Raw genomic sequence first — 16,872 nt, 5'->3', positions numbered from 1 at the left:
ATAGATAGATAGATAGATAGATAGATAGATAGATAGATAGATAGATAGATAGATGCAGTCCACCTGCATTGCATTCCTGTTTTCATGTGAGGGCTTCCTAGGTTTTTGATTGAAAGTCTTGTGGCTCTCTGTCTCCTCAGCCCTGTTAGACCTACAGAAGATTCCCTTGGAAGGTTCTGAGCTTAGAACTTTAGCCTTTTTCCCAAGCTCCTCTTCACACTCACAGCTATAAACTGGCTAATTTTTTGAGGGGGACACCATCATGTTTTTGTATCAGGCCTCATTCCTCTAGTTGGACTTTGTGTTCCAAGCATTTCAAGATTAGGGGGGATTTCACCTTGGCTTTTAGAAGCCCTCAACCTAGCTTTCCAGGCTTCCACACTCAGTCTCAGGACCTGGAAAATGTCATATGGCTATAACCAGCTGTGTTGTTGTTGTTTGAGATGGATTTTTGCTCTTGTCTCCCAGGCTGGAGTACAATGGTGCGATCTCAGCTCACTGCAACCTCCACTTCCCGGGTTCAAGCAATTCTCCTGCTTCAGTCTCCCAAGTAGCTGGGATTACAGGCATGTGACACTATGTCTGGCTAATTTTTGTATTTCTAGTAGAGATGGGGTTTCACCATGTTGGTCAGGCTAGTCTTGAACTCCTGACTTCAAGTGATCCACCTGCCTCGGCCTCTCAAAGTGCTGGAATTAGAGGCATGAGCCACCATGCCAGCAAGCTGTGTTTTTTGAGACCCCAACTTTTCACAACAACCCCACTTAACTACCAAAAGTCTTGCAATTGTAGAAGCCCTCTATACGAATTAAGCCCAATACTCAGTTCATACACAGAACAAGCAAATGCTCCCAGGAAGAAGACATCCCATGACCATCAGCTCAACTCAGAAGGGATACTCCCTGTCTGAGTTCCAATTCTAGTCATTGTTGCTTCCACAGCTCTCCAGTATCTTAAAGATATGATTTTTGTCATTTATTTGGCTTTTTCTTGTTATTGCAAACAAGAGTGCAGTGTTAGGGTGCTACCTCCTATACAAATCAGAATCTCAAAGTACAAGCTCGATTTGAATGAGGAACTGAAAACACACACACACACACACACACACAAACCCAGCTTTCAATTGTCAGCAATGATTTAAAGGATTGCCAATGACAAGATTACAGTCATGATACTAATATGACTAACAAAGAAATGTATACAAGGCAAAATTTCGGCCAAAATTCTAGAAGCATTCTTTGGCCATGAAGACAGAGTTTCAACTGTGCTGATACCAATGACATTTTTGGGTGTAATTCAGATTTTACACAATATTTTCTGGATATACCCAAAGACGTAACATATTGATGAAACACATCAAATCTGACCTCGGAACTACTCTCAGACACATTATGGCAATCCCAGCTAAATGCTGCTAAATAAATTAAATTGAATTTATTTAAGATATAAGATGTACTGGAAAAGTTAAATAAGACAACCAACATTCTCAGGTAACAAATTATGGTCTTTGGTGGAAAAACATTAATTTTAGAGATATATTATTGTTAGTTGATTTGCACTATTGTTTGCTATTTAAAATGTTGTAAAAGCTTACGTAAACAATTGACTAATGCTGTCATTTGGATGCTTGTCCCCTAAGCCTCCTGTTGAAATTTGATCCCCAGTGTTGGAGGTGGGGCCTAATGGAAGGTGTCTGGATCACGGGGGCAAACCCCTCATGAATGGCTTGGTGCTGTCCTTGCAATTATGAGTGAGTTCTCACTCTGTTAGCTCCTGCAACTGCTCGTTACAATGAGCCTGGCACCTCCCTGCTTCTCTCTTGCTTCTCCTCTCACCATGGGATATCTGCACAGCCAGCTCCCCTTCACCTGTGGCCATGCGTGGAAGCAGCCTGAGGCTTTCAGCAGATGCCCTATCTTGAACCTTCTAGGCAGCAGAATCACAACCCAGATAAGCCTTTTTTCTTTATAAATCTCTCAGTCTCAGATATTCCTTTACAGCAACACAAACAGACTTAGACAACTAAGTTTAACCACTTTACTTTTAAAATTAAAAAATATTTCTGTAGGTATTAGAACATGGTTTTTCTAGTTTGGAAGAAAACTGCATATGAAATATACAACCAAAATGAAATTTCAATGAAATATAAGGCAATTAGGACAATGACAGGAAAATATGTTTATGACAGTGACTAAGTTCACAGTCAAATAATCTCAAAACTAATTTCTACAGAGACTATTTTTTGACCATTACAGATTGAGGTATTAATTGATTGAAGAGAAATCTGAACAAGTTTAACAACAAACTGTCATTATATAATAGTGAATTTCTGTTTTTTAAATAGACCATCATTGAAGATTTTGAAAAAAATAAGAAATACTGTATGAATATAACTATGGCTTAAAGAAATAGTAAAAAAAAAAAAAAGAAAAGAAAAACACATTATGAATGATAGTAATTTATATGATGAAATTCAAATATTTTATATTTTCTGTGATAATCATGTATCATACATGACCCAAACACAATGTTTAAACACAATATGTAAAACTGAATGCAGTCATCTTTGAAAATTTGCTTACTTTCAGTCCTGAAAACTACAGCTTCCCACATATTTTTCTATTTTGTCATTACAAAGGTAGATTTGTCAATGCAGAAGGATGAAATGCATTTTATTCAGCAATGTGTGAGCTTGATTTACAATTTTTAAACATATAGACATAGAGTATGTGGGCCACCATTCATACTCTTGCCACGGATGCTAGGGACCAACATGAGCCCAGCATCCCAACCACAAATACATTTCAGAACTAGGCTGGTGAGCACTAAGAATGAGGGGTGAGGAAGCCTGATTTAATGACAATAATTCCCTGTCAGGGCTAGGTGACTGGCATGTGCCACACCAAAGGCAAGAAAGGGTGGGCCCAAGAGAGGCCTAGGAATGGTTGATCAAGAAAGGAGGCTGCTGTCCCTGAAGCTGGAATATAGTTCAAGGAGGTAGTTTCAAGGTCATCAAAGGACAGCTGCAGCTCAAGAGAGATCTGCAGGACCCAGCAGGGCAAACACTACCCTCCTCCTAGAGCCAGAGAAGAGGAGCACAGATGTCAAGGCAAAGAATCAGATGCAGAAAATGCCTTGAGGCCCCAAGACAGAGATCAAGCTTGAATCTGACAGGCTTCCCTACAGAGGCCCGGGGAGCAGGTGGCACGGGGGCTGGAAGTGAGGGTCCCAGCAGGAGCAGGCAGGGTCACAGAGGATGCATGGCTGGTGGAAGGGCCCGGGTGGGTGTGTGCACAGTCAAGGACCTGGGCCAGTCCTGGCCAAGGTCAAGAACCGGGTTGGGCTGTGTTCAGAGACCTGGACTGTGATTGAGCTGAGGGAAAGAGTAGAGTCCAGTAGAGAAAGGGAATTTTGTTCTTTGTGTGCCAGGAGCGGCTTCCCTCGACCATGTCTGCACTTCACAGCCACAAGGTGTGGCCTGGGTGGGTAGGAGCAGGGATAGGATGTTTCTGGCCCTGCAGGACTGTGGGGGTCTGGGGCAGACTAATTGGTAGCTACCGAGAACAGCTGTGGATGAGTTTTCCCTGAATCCTTGGAGAAAGTGGGTGTCCAGCATCTATCTAGTCAAACTCCTTTCTTTTCTTTCTGAGAGGAAGGGAGCTCCCTTCTCCAACCAACCTGAACCACCTGGACTCCATTCTCTTCCTTTCTAGATTGAGGAAGGATCTTAGGTCAAATTCGTGATGGTTTGAAGTAAGTATAAAGACCGAGAGTCCAAAAGGACTGCCAGTGCAAGGCAGTCTGTTCTCTCTCATTCCCCGGGTTCTTCACCTTTAGGTCCTCACCCAAGGTTCCTCCTTCCCTGAGTCAACCCAGAGGGAGGAGGAGAGGATCCCCACACACTGTCACTCTAGACAGGGGCTTATTTCCATCGTGTCTGACCTGCCAGAAGCAACCGACTCTCAGGCTCTCTTTCCCCAGGTCAGACACAAAAGACTAAGTTAGACATTTCCCAAAGGAAACTGACTACTTTACTAGGGGAAAAGTCACATCAAAAGCATGATAGTACAAGACTGCAGGGATGGATGTGGCCATAGGGAATTATTTTTTTATTTGGGCAGAATCAAATTCCGCCTCAGGAGATTCAGCTGACTCTAGTGTGGATGCCAAGTTATTTCTCAAAGACCCAACCTTGCATGGCCCCTGGGGCTGAGCGATTCATTCCACCACAGCAAGTGAATTCAAGATGTGGGCCCAGGCTGCCTCCTGGCCTTGGGCTGAGATGCTGGTCAGTGCTGCATGGCATGAGCCAGCCTAATTCCCAATGAAGGGGAGGGAATTAATTATTAAGGACCTACCAGTTTGCATTTGGGTTTTCATTTAATCCCTTCAACAAGCAAGACAGCTAATATTTGGCTGGTATGAGATCTTAGTTTGACCCAGTCAGGTTTCAAACAGCTATGGAGGAGACTGAGAAATCTTCTAGGAAAAAGAAACAAATTGACCATGCTCACAATTAGAATGCAGATATATTCAAATACATCTAGAGGAACTAGGGCACCAACAGAAGTCCAGACTCAAGAAGTGACAGGTGATAATTCCCAGTGCTGGTGAGGGACCATTACATGCTTTTGATCAGTGTATAATTTGGTGCAGTGTTGTTTTTTATTTTTTGTTTGTTTGTTTGTTTGTTTTGAGATGTAGTCTTGCTCTGTCGCCCGGTATAGAGTGCAGTGGTGCGATCTCAGCTCACTGCAACCTCCACCTCCTGGGTTCAAGTGACCCCAGCTTCCCGAGTAGCTAGTATTACAGGTTCCTGCCACCATGCTCAGGTAATTTTTTGTATTTTTAGTAGAGATGGGTTTTACCATCTTGGCCAGGCTGGTCTCGAACTCCTGACCTCGTAATCTACCCCTCTCGGCCTCCCAAAGTGCTGGGATCACAGTCGTGTGCTACTGTGCCTGGCCTGGTGCAGCGTTCTTGAAGGCAATTTGCTGTCATTAAACATTTGCACACAGATACTCTTTGACAGCAGTTTCACTGCCAGGAATTTATTCTACAGATTTACAAGTACGCAAACATTTGTGAACAAGAACATTCACTGAAGCATTGTTTATAACAGTAAAATAATGGAAACAAATGCCCATCAGTAGGGGACTAATTGAGTAAAATAAATACTCTGCATCTACTGAAAAAACGAGATGAATCTATATGTGCTGATATGGAACAATATATAAGATAAAATGAGAAGAGTAAATTGCAGAAGAACCTTGCAATACTATCCCATTTGTAGGTTTTTAAATAAAAATGACTACATATGGACTTACAGTGGAATAGAAAATATTTGGAAAGATACACAAATGAATATTGTGTATATTTATAATTGCGTATATAATAGTGGCTATCACTAGGGGACTTTTACTTTCTTTTTGTTTTTTGAGACAGGGTCTCCTCCGTCTCCAAGGCTGGAGTGCAGTGGCTCCATCACGGCTCACTGCAGCCTTGACCTCCTGGGCTCAAGCAAGCCTTTCACTTCAGTCTCCGAGTAGCTAGGACCATGCCCAGCTAATTTTTGTATTTTTTGTAGAGACAGGGTTTTGCCATGTTGCCCTGGCTAGTACTTCCTATCTTACATTTTTCTTTACTGCTTTGAATTTACTTTTATGAACCTATATTACTTTTAAAATAGAAACGAAGAAAGTGAAAGAAGGAATTAGGGACCAAAAAGAGAAAAAAAGGAATTTACCAAATGTATCCTTAGAAGTCAAACTCAGCAACAGGACCTAAAGGCAGGTAAGACATGGTGGCTGATTGATGGACCCTTCCTGACCAGCTGACATGGCCAAATGAAGAGGGTTTGCTCTCACTCATCAAGCGGTCTTGCTGTGGGGCTCCAATAATGTGGCTGAGGAGAGTGGTGCCCTTTCCCGTTAGAAGCAGACTGTGGAGCTGTCAAAGAACAGAAGGGTAAGCACTGGTAGCTGGAGCCCCTGGCAGAGACTGGCACTCATGGAAGAGTCTGGAGGCAGCAGGCATTGGATCTCCAGCAGGCTGGATCTCCAGCTTGCTTACCACCAAGTCTTGGTACAGTGGAGGTGATGGCAGAACTGCAAGTATCCAGCAACAGCAGAAGGAGGCAGTCATCAGAACTGGGCTAGGAATGTATGGTGGGGGTGGGTAAGACAAGCTTGGAGAATCTCAGAAACACTTGAGGAAAAGCTATCAGAGACTGGAATGTCTGAGTGAGTACTTAAGCAATCCAAATTAATGATATTCATGTTTCACTCACGCATCTGATACACTGAGCTCTTATTATATGCAAGGCACAGTACCAACCACAGGAGATACAGCAGTGAGCAAGGTAAACACGGAATTTATTAAGTTGAACTGGATGGAAATAAAATTTCCAATATTCAACTTTTGGGGACTTATAAAAATGATAATTTCTTATGGGTCAGCATGAATACATTCCGGCAAGAGAGAAAGAAAACAACAACGCATTACCCAATTAATTGCTTGATTACAATTATGAAAAGAGCTATCAAAGAGCAATCCGATCTGATTCAGTCGTGTGTGTGTATGTGTGTGTGCGTGTGTGTTGCCAGCCAAGAAAGGCTTTCCTATAAGGAGTTACTTTAGAGGAAGTGAGGGTGAAGAAGAACTAACTTAGTGAAAGAGAGTAACAGAGATCATTCCTGGCCAAGTCAGGTGCGAAGGCCGTGAAGGGTAGGAGACTGGCATTTTCCCGGGCCTGAGAAGGTGGTGACTGCCTGCAGGCAGACGCAGGGGTGGTGGGATAAGGTCTGGAGAGAAGTGGGAGTCGAATCAGACAGGGCCTTGTAGGCCATGATAAGGACTTTGGCTTTTATCCCAAGAGGTTCAAAAAAACACAATGGTATATTATTTGTATCCAAAAGCTGGCAACATCCAGGGAACATTCAGGTTACAAAAAAATGTTCTATGCCCTTGGTACAGATGAGCCCGGAGGTTCACAGCCACAGGGGTAGTATCTGGTTGCGTCAGGATCAGAATCTAGGTCTTTCCAAAGAGCTTTCTCCACCCTGGATGCCACTGGGAGGGTGGCAGGGGGTGAGACAGGCGGGGAGGCTAGGAGACTCTTTAGGAGGAGGCCAAGGAGGCCCCGTGCACCCTGGGTGCCCCCTTCACCGGGCGGCAGCTCAGTGCCCAGCAGTAGTCCTGGCGGAAGCGGCGCACGAAGCAGCAGCAGATGAGTGGGTCCAGGCAGCTGTTGAGGCTCAGCAGCGCCAGGCTGAGGGTGTGCAGGATTGTCCAGCATGGAGGTGGCGCGACACCGGTCTCCGTCGCTGTCCCGCCCGGCCACCCTGGGCTCCAGCAGCAGGTGGTAGGGCGCCAGACTGAGGGCGAAGACTAGCAGGAGCCCCAGGACCAAGGTCTTGGCCGCGCGCGGGTGCGCGCCGGCGCTAGCAGGGCCTGGGCCCGAGGGCACCTGGAGCACCCGCGCCAGGCTCACGCAGGCTGCGAGCACCAGTAGGAAGGCGGCCGCGAAGAAGGCCACCGTGACTGAGGCCAGCCCCGAGCTTGCCAAGCGGTGCTCCTGGCAGGGAGGGGCCAGGCCCGCCAACCAGGCGAAGGAGCAGGCAGTGCGCGCGGCGCGCCGGCGGCGCAGGCCAGGCAGGCAGCCGCCCCGGGCCGGGGGCCGCGTACGGAGCAGCAGCGGCACACGCTGATGTGCCCGGCGAAGACCACCGCGTAGGTGGACACGTAGTAGGCGGCCCCAGCAGCACGGCAGGCGGCCTCCGGGCCAGGCCCAGGTAGTAGATGAGCCACGGCTGCAGCGTGAGCGTGAAGAGCTCATCAGCCAGAGCCAGGTTGAACAGGTAGAGTAGCAGGGCCTGGCCCAGGCGCCCGCTGCTGCGGATGAACACTGCCAGGGCAGCCACGTTGGCTGGCAGCCCCAGGCCCAGCGCCAAGGCATAGGCCGCGGGCACCACGATGAAACAAGCAGGGTCATCCCAGAGGCTGCAGCCGCCAACACCCAGGTCCCCAATACTGCTGTTATCTCTGACCTTGATGTGGCAGAGGAAAGGTTACTGCGGAGGCTAGCCACAAAGGCAACCCCCATTCCACCTTCTCCCACCCCAATCTCCTCTTCTTCAGCCCTTGCGGGGAGGGGCACTAGAGGCAGAGTCCATGTGAGAGGGAATGAGGACCGAACCTGGCCAGCAGCTGCTGAGAGGGGATGGACTCCGGAGTTTTCGGTGACAAGTTGTGGGAAGCGAGGAAGAGGCAGGAGTCCTAGATAACTTGGAAATTTCCAACCTTGGTGACTGAGAGGGTAGAGGTGCCCCTCACAGATGGAGTATGGTTCATACATGTTGGGGCACAGACCTGTGCAGTAAACCCACATAGGGCTGAGCCAACAGAGAATTCTGGAGAAACAGGCTGAAACATAGAGGCCTTTCCAGAAAAAGACCCAACTCCCTCGTCCTTGTGCCACCCAGATAAGAAGCACAGATAAAGGAATGGGCCTGTGGTGCAGTGACCCATAGGATAGGCCTATGCACAGTGACCTCGGACTTGCCTTGGTGAAGGTCCTCTCCCAGGGAGGTACCTCAGCACTTGCCTGGAGCACCCTTGGCTGGGCTGAAAAGCTTTTGCCACTCTGAAGCCTTCCATCCTTTTTCCTCCCCCCTCACTTTTTGACCACAAAGAAGTCCTGGGGTCAGACTCAGACCTCTGGACAGAAAAGCAAAAAGTGCACAGGCCCAGCAATCAGGCAGATTCTAGATATACACATCTATCTGCCATGTGACCTTGGGTAAATTACTCAGCTTCATTGAGCCTGTCTTTGCTGCAGTAAAATAGAGATTAAAATACCTACCTCACAGAGTTGTTGGGAGGATTATGAGAAAACATAAGTAAAACTGAGCCCTGTGGCTGACGCTGGGGAGATACTTCATTACTGTTAGCTCCCTTCCCTTCTAGGCAGCACATAGATAAATGTGTACACTCACACAGGCACACACAGAGTGTCAGAGACACAGACACCCCAGGCACACAAAACAACACAAAAACATCTGGGCATATTCCTATCCTCTTCCCAAGGGAGGTAAGTGTACAAATCAATGTCCTGTTACTATTTGTGACACACTTACACACTCCTAGGATGTCCTAAAACTCAGTTCCTCCAAAATCTGGATTTTTGCCTTTGAGCATCTCAGGCTCCAATCCTTTCTGAGACCCTGGGTAACTATTTCCTTTCCCCACTTCCTCTGTTCTGTTCTCCATGCCTGTAGCCTACCCTGACCCATCCCCTGCCATCCTACCAGATTGTTCCTTTCTTACCTTTTGCTATAATGGCTGCTGGAGTTCTCTCTGGGGTCCTGACTTTAAGGATCTGAGACAGGGCAGAATCCCCTCCCACCCACACATCCCAGACCCTCCCATCGGCCAGCTAATCCCAAGAAACAACATGAAGAATGGGTCTGACAGCTGGAAGGGCTGGAGCCCACCTGTGGCAGCTGTGAGCTGGGTTTCTGGGGCTGCAGCCAGGGCCCCAAGGGAAGGGAGTGTCATCGGAGGACAAGAGAGCCTTCAGTACAGGGAGGGAGATACAAATGTATTAGGAAGGGCAGGCGGCTGAACATCATCGTGCTGAGATGACCTAGATTTAGGCTGTAGTTTGGGGGGCACATTTCCTGAGGCCCGGCTTCTCCCTGGGCTGCTAAGGAGGCACCGCTTGGGCTCAAGATCCTCCTGCTGCTGTCAGTCCCAAATGCTGGTACACATCAGCTGCCCAGCCTACTCCTCTAGCACCCTGACTTTCCTGTAGCTGCTGGGCAGTCAGTCCTACAGCCAAGCTTGGGGGCCCCAGTAGCTGCTTATCAGCCTACAGATCCAGACTTGGTAAACAGGAGCCCTCAATCTAATGCTAGCTGCGAGAGGTTTTACTCAAAGTCCGTCCTGGCAGGACACGGGCTGGCAGTGGCATCCTGGAAGGGGTGGAGAAAGTATAAGGCCAGGATCCTTGGGGCTCCAGGCTTTACTTTCTTGGGCTTCAAAATTTCCAAGCAAGACGGGCACAGTGGCTAATGCCTATAAACCCAGCACTTTGAGAGGCCAAGGCAGGCAGATCACCTGAGGTCAGGAGTTCGAGATCAGCCTGGCCAACATGGTGAAATCCCATCTCCAAAAAAAAAATCCAATCAGAGGGGAAATGCTGGAAAGCAGGACAGATTTCATCACGTCAGACAGGTCATCCCATCTACCCTCAGACTGAAGACAGCAGGGGTGCCATGCCTGTCCATTTTCAGCTTTGGCAGCTGGTGCAGTGAAAAGTTTGGGTTCTGGAATCAATTAGCCTTAGTTCTAGTTCCAAGTCTCATATATAGGCACTTAAGCTTTCCAGATGCATCTTCTCAACTGTAAAACAAATCAATATTTAATAATGGCTAGCATTTACTCAACATTTACTACGTGGCGGGCTATTAAATAGTTACTATCATTATCCATAGTTTTCAAATAAGCTAGTAAATGACAGAAACCATTGTCTACTTCCTCTTCTTCCTTGCTGACCAGTGTGGGTAAATCTTAACTAGTCTAAGTTTATTACGGGAATTCCATTCTCCTGCCAGTGATTAGGAATGGAAATGGGACATAGTTCTACCCAGTGAGATCTATGGGAAAATCTAGGGTCTTCTAAAGCACCCTTCCTCTCTTTTCACCTTTCAGTATTATAGCAAATGCACTATCTGGAGCTGCTGCAGCTATTTCGCAACTCTGAGGGCAATAGCCAATACACTGAAAGCAGCAGAGCAGAAAGTTTAAAGAATGTTGATTCTTGATGCCATCATTAGGCAAATTAACCAACATTGAAACTGAAGTGGTTATCTCTGAACCTCTTACATGAGAGAAAAGGTTTCCTTATTGTTTTGACATTACCATTTATTTAGCGTAAGCTATCTATTCTTACTATAGGCAGACTGCCCCACCATGCTTTCCAACTCAAGAATAAAAAAAATCCAACTGAAAGCGTCACCTTGCCTGAGGTTCACTAGTCAGAATGGGAATTAGCATTTTGTAGTGAACATGAAATGGAGTAATAGAGACTTCTTTTACACCCTCAAAGCAATCTGTAGGCTGATAGCTAGAATATTTGCATAAATAAGTGAACTGTTTCTCACTATGATCCCTCATGGGAGGTACATCACTTCCCAAAAGCCCATAGCCCTGCCTAGCTAAGATAAAGATGGTGGTGATGTAATAGCAGATGCCCTAACGTGTTGTCCACTTTTCCCCCAAGAACCGTCACACACATGCACCCTTCCTACCCCCAAGGACCTCTGGGACTCCTCCCAGGCTTTGGGCCCTGCTGTACCACTCAGCATTTCACAGAGTTGGCTGTCCCTCACCTCCACGCAGGTGTCAAGGAACACCGGACTGGATGCCACACAGCACCACCAGAGCTTGATTTCAGGTCCTGTCAAATGACTCCACACCTACCTGCTAGCTCTGCAAATCTAATATGTCAGAGAAAAAAAGGAGTGGGAGGGAACCTCTAATGTGGCTCAAAGGGCATAGGCAGAAGCAAGTACTTAAGTTCTGCCATACAGAACCTGTACATTTTAAACATGTATTAAAAGCCTTAAAAATATGCATGTGTTTTGAACCAGCACCCTTACTTCTAGGGGAAGAAAATAAGTATGCAAAAGAGATTTACTGTGAGGCTTACAACAGCAAAAAATTGAGAAAAACCCAAATGTTCCTCGTGGGGGGTTAAATACATTATAGTACATCCTTACAATGGAATACTATGCAGCCATTAACAGCAATGAGGCAAAAGAGACATGAAGCAGTGTTATAGTTTATAAGGTTTTAAAAGGAAGGAATAAAATAGGATATATGGTTTTATTTTCATTTAAAAAAATATGTATCTGTTTAAAGGCATAGAAAAAAGTTCAGAGGTATACTAACACTAAGGCATTAAAAGTGGTTATTTGGGGCATCAGAATTTTGGTTGATTTAAATTTCTTTTCTGCTTATTTTGTATTTTCATATGACATGAGGAATGTTAATATGCATAACATGTACTCCTCACAAAAAAAAACTTAGTAAAGCTAAAAAGAGAAAGCAGGGCCAGGTAGGCAAAATGTCTCTTTCAACACTGGCTGACCCTGGATATTATACTGGTAACAAGATGACAGACTCTGTGTTCTACCATATTTCTGCTGTGACAGCTGCAATGGCATAAACAGGCAGAGATGCTCTACTTCCAGGATTCCTTGAATGTACTTAGAGTCTTCTTCCTAGTGGGTCTGACCACCTTCTTAGTCTGGGCTAAGAGCTGGCCGACATTCAGCAGCAGGAGGAACCCCAGGCAGACGATGGCCGGGATACAGGTGCTTAGTGACTCTTTTAGAGCTGCCAAGGTGAAGATAGCCCCTGGAATGGAAAGTGAGGTCCCTGAGGCTCCTAGGGAGAACCCAGGAGATCCAGGAGCCCAGGGCTCTCCAGTTTAGGCTGATCCACTCCAGCCCAAGCCCTCCCATTAAACACCCTCACCACTCCCAACGTGCATTACCAAAACTAGCTGCATTCATCTCTAGCCTCCTGGAGAAAGCAGGACCAGGAAATTAAAAGCCTCTTGAACAATAGCTGTGGCAACAGTTGCCCCTCTCAGAGGACAAGAAAGAAACAGAAATGACCCAGCAAAATAGGGCAGTGGCTAGAGTGGACAGATTTTAGGAAAAAAATCTCCCTGATCCTTCTTTCTTTCCTCTTTTTTTCTTTCTTTTCTTTCTTCTCTTTCTCTCTCTCTCTCTTTCTTTCTTTTTTAAGGCAGAGTTTTGCTCTGTCACCCAGGCTGGAGTGCAATAGCAAGATCTCCTGCCAGCCTCCTGAGGAGCTGGGCTACTGGGTTCTGGGTACTGGCTTCAAGTGATTCTCCTGCCTCAGCCTCCTGAGTAGCTGGGATTACAGGCGCCCACCACCACGCCCGGCTAATGCTTGTATTTTTAGTAGAGACGGGGTTTCACCATGTTGGTCAGGCTGGTCTCGAACTCCTGACCTTGTGATCCGCCCACCTCAGCCTCCCAAAGTGCTGGGATTACAGGCGTGAGCCACCGTGTCTGGCCCCTTCTCCTTTCTTAATCCTACATCTACTAAGATTAAGATGGAGGGAAGGACTAGCCCAGCGGCTGTTGGTTGGAGGTACGGGAAAGATCTGAAAATGAGAGAAGCTCCAGAGATGAAAGCAAGCCTGGTAGTGGTGGCAGCAATGGTAACAGATGCCAGGGCATACAGAAGAGCCTGAAGATATCTGGCCTTTGAAGCAACAGCTGTCTTTGTACATCAGCAGTTCCTGTGGGCAGAGCTAATGGGGGGCGGGCGGGGGGGGGGGACTCCCTAGGGAAATTCTCTGCCTTCCTGTTCAAGGTTCTCCAGCCTCCCTGCTCTCTACACCAAACTGCCAGACACATACATCAAATGGCAGCTGCTCCTCCATCCCCTCATCCCAGAAGTGGGTGTGTGGAGGAAGGAGTAGAGGCCCTGAGCTTGCAATACATCTTCACAAGGGAATACCATGCAGCCATTAGAATTGAGGAGGTAGAAGGTACACTTAACATGTGATAATGTTCTAGCATATTAAGTTTAAAAAGTACCTGTGCTAGTTTGAAGACCATGGAAACTGTGGTAGAGCAGGAAGTGCTCTTGATCCCAGAGAAAAAAGAAGGGTGGCAACAGTAAGGGGGAACAGCCAGGTCTTTCCATCATCCTCCCCCAGAAAACCCCATTTTCTCAGGCCAGTTGGCCCCCTTACCCATCATGAGCAGAATCAAGAACAAGTTACTGATCTCTTGCAGCATCGGTGGGCCCGTGACCAGCAGCAACCCAGCCAGCAGTTCCAGAAAGCCCACAGCTATTTGGTAGTTCAGGGGATCTGGCTGGTAGCCAAATACCTTCAGTGGGAACACCTCAGCAAACTGCACGAACAGGGCGTTCTAGGGGTGGCAAGGAATGCCTGTCAGCCTCATGCTCACCAAGGATGAGCTCCCCAGATGCTCCATGGCATATCTATGCCTGTGCCCTCAACTCCCCAGAGAAAAGAACTACTACTCTAGGTCAGGTCCAGGCCTGAGGTCAGCCTGGAGGGCAGAGGGCTGCCCTGTGGGGCTGAGCTTTGGAATCAGGAAACAGGCTCCATGTTCCAAGTGGTATAGAGATTGACCAGACCTCCAAGTGGTACAGAGATACACTAGACCTCTCAAGAGATTGCAACCCAGGCCAAATCCCAGGAGAAGGGGGCTGGGCTTGGCTCCCTAGTGCCAAGGCCTGGGGAATTCCACAGTTTACTTCTTTGTGCCTGGCCTGGTTTCTGTTAAGGCTGCAGTACAGGGAATATTTGGAGGTGGGGCGGAGTTAGGTGGGCTCAAAGTGACTCTTCTTGTCAAGGCAGGTCCACCCCTGAGCCAAATGGCAACTTCATCCTTACTTTCGGGGTTACTTTTTCCTGTTCACACTCCTCAGCTCTACCTCCCCTCCTCGGCTCTGCTGGGCAGCAGCTCTAAGCTATCATCTCTGGGGACGTATCCAGGCCTTGGAGAGAGATGCCAGCAGGGGTCTACAAGTCTAGCTCTTTTGACGGACTGGGGAGATTGGTGAACAGGACATGAAAGCTTTCCCATGAGTCTGGAACTAGACAGAAGGCTGAAAGACGACTTCAGGGCTTCCCTCTCAGGCTTCCAGGAGAGGCTTCCCTTTCTGGGTTCCGAGTTAGGAGTGACTAGTTTGTGTCCTGCTTCCTGACTAGATGTGCAACCTTTAGCAGATATACTTGCCCTTCAGGGCGGGCTTCCTTCCCTGCAAAGCCAGGATTACTACATCCCAACCCCACGAACCTCCCGAAAACTGAAGCAAACGGCGAAAAGGGGGAAGGCAGCGCGGAGTGAGCTCATTTTCCCGCTGCATCATCCTCCCCAAGGGTCCGGGGAGAGGGGAGGAGGGTCCTCCTAAGGCTCTAGGTTTGCCTGGGGCCACCAATGCTCAGCAGGAAGGGGAGGTTCTGTCCCCTTCCGAACTCAAGGAACTCCCCAAGCAGGACCTGCGCCTCAGTCGAAAGCCAGGCGCTTTCCCCCATCTCCAGCTGAGCCTCGGATGCCCAAAGGCAGCCTGCCGGGCCGGGGGCGAGGAGCGGCGAGGCGGAGCACACGCCTCCACGGGCCCGATCCCCGGCCGCCCGCCCCCCCGCGCCGCTCACCATCCGCTCCGAAACTGGAGCCGAGATCTCCTCCGAGAGCTTGGCCAACCCCACGAGCGCGAAGAAGCCGCCCAGCAGCACACGCAGCACCGACAGCAGAAGCTCCATGGCCGCGCTCCCCCTACCGTGGGTTGGCCGCGCTCCCCTCACCGTGGGTTGGCCGCGCTCCCCCCCACCGTGGGTTGGCCCCGCCGAAAACCCGCCTCTGCCGCCGACTCATTTCCTCCCTCCCTGGGGCGGCCGGAAGACTCTCGCCTGAGCTACCATCCCCCGCCCTCCAGGGGGTCGCGAGGCTGCAGTACTGGTCTTACAGGTGGGGACACTTGAGGACCACTGGCTCGTAACTGACTAAACCGACACCTTTGGATTCAGGGAGTGTTTCCCAGCCAATACGGAGTGCTGGCAGACACGGATGGGTGGGTGCGGCTCAGCTACCATCAAAAGATCCCGGGGCTTCGTTCCTGCCTGTGCCACAGTAGCTGTGGGATCTGAGCTGTCACCCGACCCCAAAGGGCCTCGGTATCTGCATCTGTATAAGGGGATAACTCAGTTCTCCAGAGTTCCTAACAGGCCTAGCACAGTGCCTGCACATGTAAGAGCTCAGAAAGTTATTTGTAAATTAGCAAATTAATTTATAAAATTATAAGTAATAAATCAAAAACCATTAATTATTAAATAAGTCTTTTTTCTATCTTTGCCTGAGGTATCTTTTCCCTCTAATTTATCTCAGCTGAGACTGAGATGTGAAAGGTGTTTGAAAATTCAGATACTTGCAGCCATGGATAGAGAGACTGAACCAAGCCCTACAGTCCACTCCTGGCCCATTTGCTCTTGCTTGGAAATCTGTCTAAAGCTGGGATGGGCAAACCATGGGCCAAATTTGCCCAGCTGTCTGATCTTTTTCCATGCTTCTCCCCTTCCCCAAAGCTAATAATGTTTGTTTACATTTTTTATGATAAAAACTTTTTAAAGAAGCTTGTGTGACATAGGAAAATTATATGAAATTCCTATTTCAGTGTTCACGAATAAGTTTTATTTATACAGCCATACTCATCTGCATATTGTCTATGGCTGCTTTTGCACTGCAACTGCAGAGCTGAGTAGTTGTGACAGTATGGCCTGCAAAGCTGAAAATATTTACTATCTGGCACTTTATTTAAAAAGTTTGCTAAGCCCTAGTATATTAGGCCAGAAAGCCCCCAAGCAGGGATCTCAAACCCCCCTATTGCTTCCATTTATAGTTACTCAAGCTGCTTAGATCTTTTTCCAGCTGGGCATGGTGGCTCACACTTGTAATCCCAGCACTTTGGGAGGCCGAGGCAGGTGGATCACTTGAGGTCAGGAGTTCGAGACCAGCGTGACCAACATGGTGAAACCCCATCTCTACTAAAAAAATACAACAGACAGGTGTAGTGGCACATGTCTGGTAACCCCAGCTACCCAGAAGGCCGAGGCAGGAGAACTGTTTGAACCCAGGAGGCAGAGGTTCCAGTGAGCCGAGATCACGCCATTGCACTCCAGCCTGGGCAACAAGAGCAAAACTCCGTCTCAAAAAAAAAGAAAAAAAAAAAAGATCCATCTTTTCCACCTACTCACAATCTTGCTGGGGTAAGTAGCTGGTTGGCTGGAAGACT

The 16,872-nt window shown here is 47.8% G+C and overlaps 2 protein-coding genes across 2 annotated transcripts; both read right to left on the bottom strand.

The window, feature by feature from the left end:
• Nucleotides 1-6,353: 6,353 nt before the first annotated feature.
• LOC113219489 lies at nt 6,354-11,631 on the bottom strand. The gene has a single exon (XM_026457202.1). The coding sequence runs from the start codon at nt 8,387-8,389 to the stop codon at nt 6,959-6,961; it is 1,431 nt and encodes a 476-aa protein (XP_026312987.1). The 5' UTR covers nt 8,390-11,631; the 3' UTR covers nt 6,354-6,958.
• A 202-nt stretch (nt 11,632-11,833) lies between these two features.
• Nucleotides 11,834-15,410, bottom strand: TMEM35B (transmembrane protein 35B). The gene is made up of 3 exons (XM_023232232.3): nt 15,239-15,410; nt 13,802-13,982; nt 11,834-12,423 (listed from the first exon to the last, which is right to left on the bottom strand). The coding sequence occupies exons 1-3, from the start codon at nt 15,344-15,346 to the stop codon at nt 12,248-12,250; spliced, it is 465 nt and encodes a 154-aa protein (XP_023088000.2). The 5' UTR covers nt 15,347-15,410; the 3' UTR covers nt 11,834-12,247.
• Between the last annotated feature and the right edge of the window lie 1,462 nt (nt 15,411-16,872).

Source organism: Piliocolobus tephrosceles, chromosome 1 (genome assembly GCF_002776525.5).
Source record: "Piliocolobus tephrosceles isolate RC106 chromosome 1, ASM277652v3, whole genome shotgun sequence".
NCBI lineage: Eukaryota > Metazoa > Chordata > Mammalia > Primates > Cercopithecidae > Piliocolobus > Piliocolobus tephrosceles.
Note: the sequence above shows the minus strand (reverse complement) of the source record. Positions and strands in the feature narration are given on the sequence as shown.